Consider the following 6,000-nt stretch of genomic DNA (forward strand, 5'->3'; position numbering starts at 1 on the left):
AATCACATATTACTCAGGATCTCCACTTGAATGTCTATAGCCATTTTATCTGCAGCATGGCCAAAACCGAGCTCTTGTTTTCCCCCTACACCCCTTCTTCTCACCGTCTTTCTGGTCTCAGTAAATAGGAACTCCTTCCTCCAGACCTTTCCTTACGCAGACCAAAAACCTTAGAGTCATCTTAGACCCCTCTGTTTATGTAACACCCTATATCAATCAACAAATTCTTTTGACTCTGCCTTAAAATTAAATGTTTCCAGATTCCAGCTACTTTTCACCACTATGACTCTCCTTTGAGCCACCACCATCTCTTACGTAGATTATTATAAGAGCTTCTTAACTGGTCTCCCTATTTCTGCCCTTGATCATTTATTCATTGAACAAATATTTATTGAGTACTTAATAATGTGCCAGTCATTGCTCTGGGTACCAGCAGTTCTGCAGTGAACAGACAGATGAAAATCCCTGCCCTCCTGGAGCTTTCATTCTGTTCTCAAAACAGCAGGCAGAGTGATCTCTTTCACATATGTCAATCATGGCACTCCTTTGGTCAAAACCGTTAGATTCACCTGCCCATGCTAGTAGTCTCTATGTGTAACTGAAGATGAGGAAAAGTCAGGTTTGAATTTTGAAGTGCCTGTGCCTCTACTGAATGCTGTTGTGTCACACAGCATAGTTCAGTTTGAATGTGGATTTTAAAGTGGGAGAAAGGGAGGTGGAAGAATAGTTTCTAGCAAGTAGGAGTCTAGAAATGGAAAGTACTGCACTGAATGACTTCAGAGGCATCTGTATACTACAGTGATGGCTCTGGTAATGGTTTCTTAACCACCTGCCTCTCATCCTACCCCTGCTACCTTATTTCACTGAATTCTTTGGACAAATTGAGTTCTCAAAACACATTGAAATATCTATTAAATAGATGTGCCCCCTCTTGAGATTTTTTTTCAATTGAGATATATATGCAATAAAGTACACCATCTTAAGTTGTACCACTTGATTAATTTTTCCATGTGTATGTTCCCATGTAACTACTAACCCAGATCAAGGTATAACATTTTCAGTATTCCAGAAGACCCCCTTGTTCCCTCTCTCAGTCCACATCTTCCAAATGTAACCAGTATTTTGACTTCTATCACCATAAAATTTGTTTTGCCTGTGTGTGAACTTTGTGTTGATGTACTCTTTTATATCTTATTTCTTTCATGGAAAATTAGTTCTGTGAGAGTCATTCTTGTTGTTGCAGATAGCTATAGTTCCTTCTTTTTTCGTTGCTGTATAGTATTCCATTGTGTGAAAATACCACAACTTATCCATTCGGTTGATAGATACTTGGGTTATTTCCTGTTTGGGATATTATGACTAACATGTCTTTTGTTGGATGTAAGCAATTTTTTCCCCCACTCAGGAGTGTAATTTCTGGGTCATAGGATATGCTTATGGATATAGTGACTTTAGGAGATAGTGCAAACAACAAAGTGGTTGTACCCCTCTGAGAGTTTTGAGATGTATTCCTGTATTCAGTGAGTCTGAACTGCTGCCTGATCCATTATTTGTTCTTCATGTTTTTGTCTTCCCCTTGCTGTACCCCAAGCCACAGTGTTGAACAAAAGTAATGATTAGAACACAAAGACAAGGTGAAATTGTGCAAGATGGAATATCAGTAATCTTGGGATTAAAAGGGAAATTCTCCAGTGACCTGATACAGTTCTGTTACCTCCATCACATCAGTTTCATTTCCATTTTCTTAATACTTGAGAAATTTTGAAGGTGGTAGGAAACAAAACATTGGTGGGAAATTTTCTTCCTAAATAGCAAATGTTTGGGCTAAAGAATTAGGCTGGACTTGGAAGAGCTAACAGTTATTTGATTTCATGCACAATACTGATCACTAGGAATACAAAGTGATGAACAAGATAGAGCTTATGCTGTGTAGGGAGCAGACCAGCGATCGTAGTCCACCATGGGGAGAGCTGGGGTGGGGGGGGCGAAGCACTGTAAAGAAAAACTCTATTGTTTTCATTTACATCACACACAGTACTCTCTGAATACTACAGCACTACTGACACCAGATGTGTGGGTTTTCCACACATCAAGAAATTCTGCAACACCAGCTGGGGGTATTGCAGAATTAAGCTATGGTTTAGCTTAATTCTGACACTATCTCCAGGGACTCCAAAGGTTAAGGGCTCAGTTCCCCAAGACTGGCCCCACTTCAGATGCCAATCACAAGTCCATGTTGTTACCTGTGCTTCTGAGCAACAGGCTATAAATCAGAGGTTCCCACCTTCTTGGGTTTGATGAATTTGCTAGAGGGAACAGCATGAGCAAAGCCTGGAAGCTAGAGAAAGAGCTAAACACACCCAGGGAAAAATTAAAACTTCACTGAGGCTGAAACATAGTGTTTAAGGGGAGAGCAGTAGCAAGAGATGAAGCTAGAATTGAGATGAAGCTAGAATTATAATTGGGAAGCAGATCATGAAAAACTTTAAAATGACAACAGTCAATGTTTCTGAGGAATTGGCCCTTTCCAGACGCTGGGCTAATCACATGTCATGGACTATCTCATTTCATACTCAACATCCTTAAACATGAGTACATTACTGTTGTTGTTACGTGCCATCAACTCAGCTCCGACTCCTGGCGACCTTGTGAATGAGTGATGTCCACAATGTCCTGACCTCAGCAGCCCTACTCAGCTCCTGTAGACTCAGGCCTATGGCTTCCTTTATGGAGTCAACCCATCTCATATTTGGTCTTCCTCTGTTCCTGCTGCCTTCTACTTTTTCCAGCATTATTGTCTTTTCCAAAGAATCCTGCTGTCACGTGATGTGCCCACAGGAGGACAGCCTCAATTTTATCATTTTTGCCTCCACCGATAGTTCAGGCTTAATTTGCTCTAGGACTCACTTGTCCATCTTTCTGGCAGTCCAGGGTATTTGTAGAGCTCTCCTCCAACACCATATTTCAAATGAACCAATTTTTTTCCTGTCAGCCTTCTTCACTGTCCAGCTCTCACACCCGTACATAGTAATTGGGAATACAAGGGTGTGGCTAATCTTGGCCTTGTTCTCTAATGACACTTCCTTACACTTGATGATCTTTCCTAATTCCTTCATTGCTGCCCTATTACAGAAGATAAAATGGAGGTTCAGGGAAATTAAGTAATTGGCCCAGGCCACAGACCTATAAAATGGCAGGTCTAGGTCTTAAACTCATGTGTAACGGGTCAAAAGCCCATTGTCTTAATCACTCCTATGGATACTACCCTATCCTCCTATGAGCTCAGCTTCTTACATTTGATTGTGTTTTATTTTAGAGGTAATATTTAGGATAGTGTTCTCAAACTTAATATATAGATTCCTTTTAAAGAAAAAAAAATTCATGGACCTTTAGTATTGACTTAAATCAGCTACTGTTCCTTAAAGGTTGCAAACATAAAACTGGTCTAAACTCCTGGTGCTTATACTGCACATATAACAAGATAAATATACCAATTAATACAAACAAAACTAACAAAATGCAAATTAACATTAATGTGACTGATGGTGATATTTTGCTGAAATTGTCGCTCACGGTGAGTGAGTGTGGCACTGATGCTAAAGCGCAGGTTCTTTCTTCCTTCAGCATGCCTTTGCTGCCCGTGGCTCTCTGGAGATCCCCTGTTCCTGCACCTCTTCTCTCTTTCAAACTTCCAGGAAACTGTAGTACTGTTGGTCTTCACTGGGAGTGTAGACGGCTCACCCATTAAATCCCCCTCTTTGCATTCAGCTGTGACACCTGAAGCAGTGCTGCATGATGCCAGCAGGCTTGTAAATACACAGGCTCTGAAGTGCAGAGTTTCTATATTTTAATGCAGCTGGAATTCAAAGAAATGAAACTGTTGCAAACTTATTAAAATAGGATTCCATCTTGACTGGAATTTGGTCTGTGAATGAGAGTGGGAGAGGGAAGGTGTATGGCTCAGAGGGGAGCCTCTGCTGGCTTTTGAGGGTTACTAAAGTTTTGCTTAGTAGAGGCTCTTCTTACTTTTGTTTTTCTGCTTCTTCACAGGGGTCGGCACCAGGAATTATTACAGAAAGATTGGTTACAGATTACAAGGCCCGTACATGGTAAAGACACTAAAATAACAGCCACACCAGTCCACCTTGGTGTAGTATCCTCCCTGGCGAAAAAGAAAGATTCATGATATCTTGAATACTCAGCAGAGAGGCTGAGCAAAGCAAATGGACCTCCCCTGTCCCCCTGGCAAGGAGCTTCACTCTCTTCCTGCAGCTGTGGAGACTGGAAACTGCTTTTAGGACCAGGCCAGGCATCTGCTGACCAAGCCTGCAGAGCCTCTGGTGCTCAGAGCTCCCGTGCTGCCCTCTCCTGTGTGTTGTCAAGAAGTCTTATCAGTTTGTGAGGTTTAAGTCATGTATCCAATTTCTAAATTCTCCCTGAGGCTTGCTTTGACTCAGACACAGTGACAAAAGCAAATTAATCAACTCATTTGGACACTATAATTCATGAAATAAAACTAGCTGTTGTCATTTGAGGAGTAAACTTAGGAGTAGGTTATTTATAATATGCTATAGGGACAAAAAGTTCAGGTTGGAACGTATGAGAACTATCAGACTTTGATCCCTGGCCTTTAACTACATATGCATTCCCGCACCAGAAAATGAGTTTTTGTTTTCATGGAAATCATTTTGTTTCCTGTGCCGATGTATGAAATAACAGTGTGACGGGGAGAGAGGAATTGAAGTTTTAGGTTTGTGTTTCAAGCTTGAAACCAGCCTTCTCCATTCAGGAGTCTACTATCTACAATGGGCCATTACACACATCCTTTGTTTCACATTTTTTATTGTCTGTGCTTCCCACACTCTTGACAACTGCGAAACAACGTGAGCAGCACTCATGCCGGGAGAAGCGTTTGGCTTCCCCTTTTGTGTGTCCTGAGCAGGCAGAGTCTGACATGCACGGGTCTGAGGTTGTGTGGCCCGAAGTCAAGATTCGCTTCCACAGAAGCTGTTCCCTGCATTTTAATTCTTTAAGATGGATTTTGGTTTGTTTTAAAGGGAGAAAGGTAAAGAGTTCAACTCATATATGAAAGCAAAAAAATGGAAAACAGGCCCAAATCTAAAAATAGGAAGAAGATTGGCTTTTTCAAAGGTTCATCTTATAGAACTGCCTCTTTGTGACTTCTGGGTAATCTACTAAGGAGAGGGTCAGTTCTTACCCCTGCGCCCCTTGGCTTCTGTGGCATTTTACAAAGGTTTATTAAATGGAATTGATTCCCCTCAAAGGTTTGAAAAATAAATGCTTCAACATACAAAGAAGAATCATGTAAGGTTTTTACTCTCCCTGTAAATGCAGTGACATTTGCCATGAATTTACAGCTGTGGGTTTCCCGTCTGTGGCGCTTTATCTCCTCCTGGGTACTATTTGCCATTTCATTAAACTGCCACCAGGCAGATGGCATTGGCTGGCTTGTGGGCTCACTGGGGAACTACACAGGCTTTCCATGAGTACAGTTTAGGGAATTCAGCTACTTCTCAATTATGCTTGTTTTCCCTATAAAAATGAAACTATTAAACTAATAAAGCATACACCATACTGGCTGTTAGCGCAAGTGATTGGAGAGAGAGTTGAGTGTGTGCTGCTCCCTGACTGCTGGCCCAGGCTTGCCTCTGCCTGCACCATGACCTTGGCTTACACAAGAGTTTCTGGGCCTCCATTGTCCCATCTGTTCTGTCTACCTACATGGATCAAAACATGTAATGTACGAACCTGTCCTTTGTAAAATTGTAAAAAGGCATTCACATGTAAGGTTTACTTTAAAAGATAATTTAGAGCAAGATTTTAAAACAAAATTGCCTCGGAACTTGCACATTTCTAATGCCTCTCAGTCATTTTTTATCTGTATTTTCATCTCAGAGGTGAGAATACCTCCTTTTTGGCTCATCCTCAGCCTTTCTTGGAGTGAGTCTCGTAGCCTTGTGCTAAGCTGTGGAACCTTTA

The 6,000-nt window shown here is 41.3% G+C and overlaps 1 protein-coding gene across 1 annotated transcript in view; it reads left to right on the forward strand.

The window, feature by feature from the left end:
- Positions 1–5,595, forward strand: part of ELP3 (elongator acetyltransferase complex subunit 3) — a 106,840-nt gene extending 101,245 nt beyond the window's left edge. The window contains exon 15 of the mRNA XM_004433537.3: positions 4,051–5,595. Coding sequence (XP_004433594.1) covers positions 4,051–4,127 — 77 coding nt within the window. The 3' untranslated portion in view covers positions 4,128–5,595. The remainder of the gene's footprint in view (positions 1–4,050) is intronic.
- Positions 5,596–6,000: the final 405 nt, after the last annotated feature.

Source organism: Ceratotherium simum, chromosome 12, assembly GCF_057802395.1.
Source record: "Ceratotherium simum simum isolate JZ-2026a chromosome 12, ASM5780239v1, whole genome shotgun sequence".
Classification (NCBI taxonomy): domain Eukaryota; kingdom Metazoa; phylum Chordata; class Mammalia; order Perissodactyla; family Rhinocerotidae; genus Ceratotherium; species Ceratotherium simum.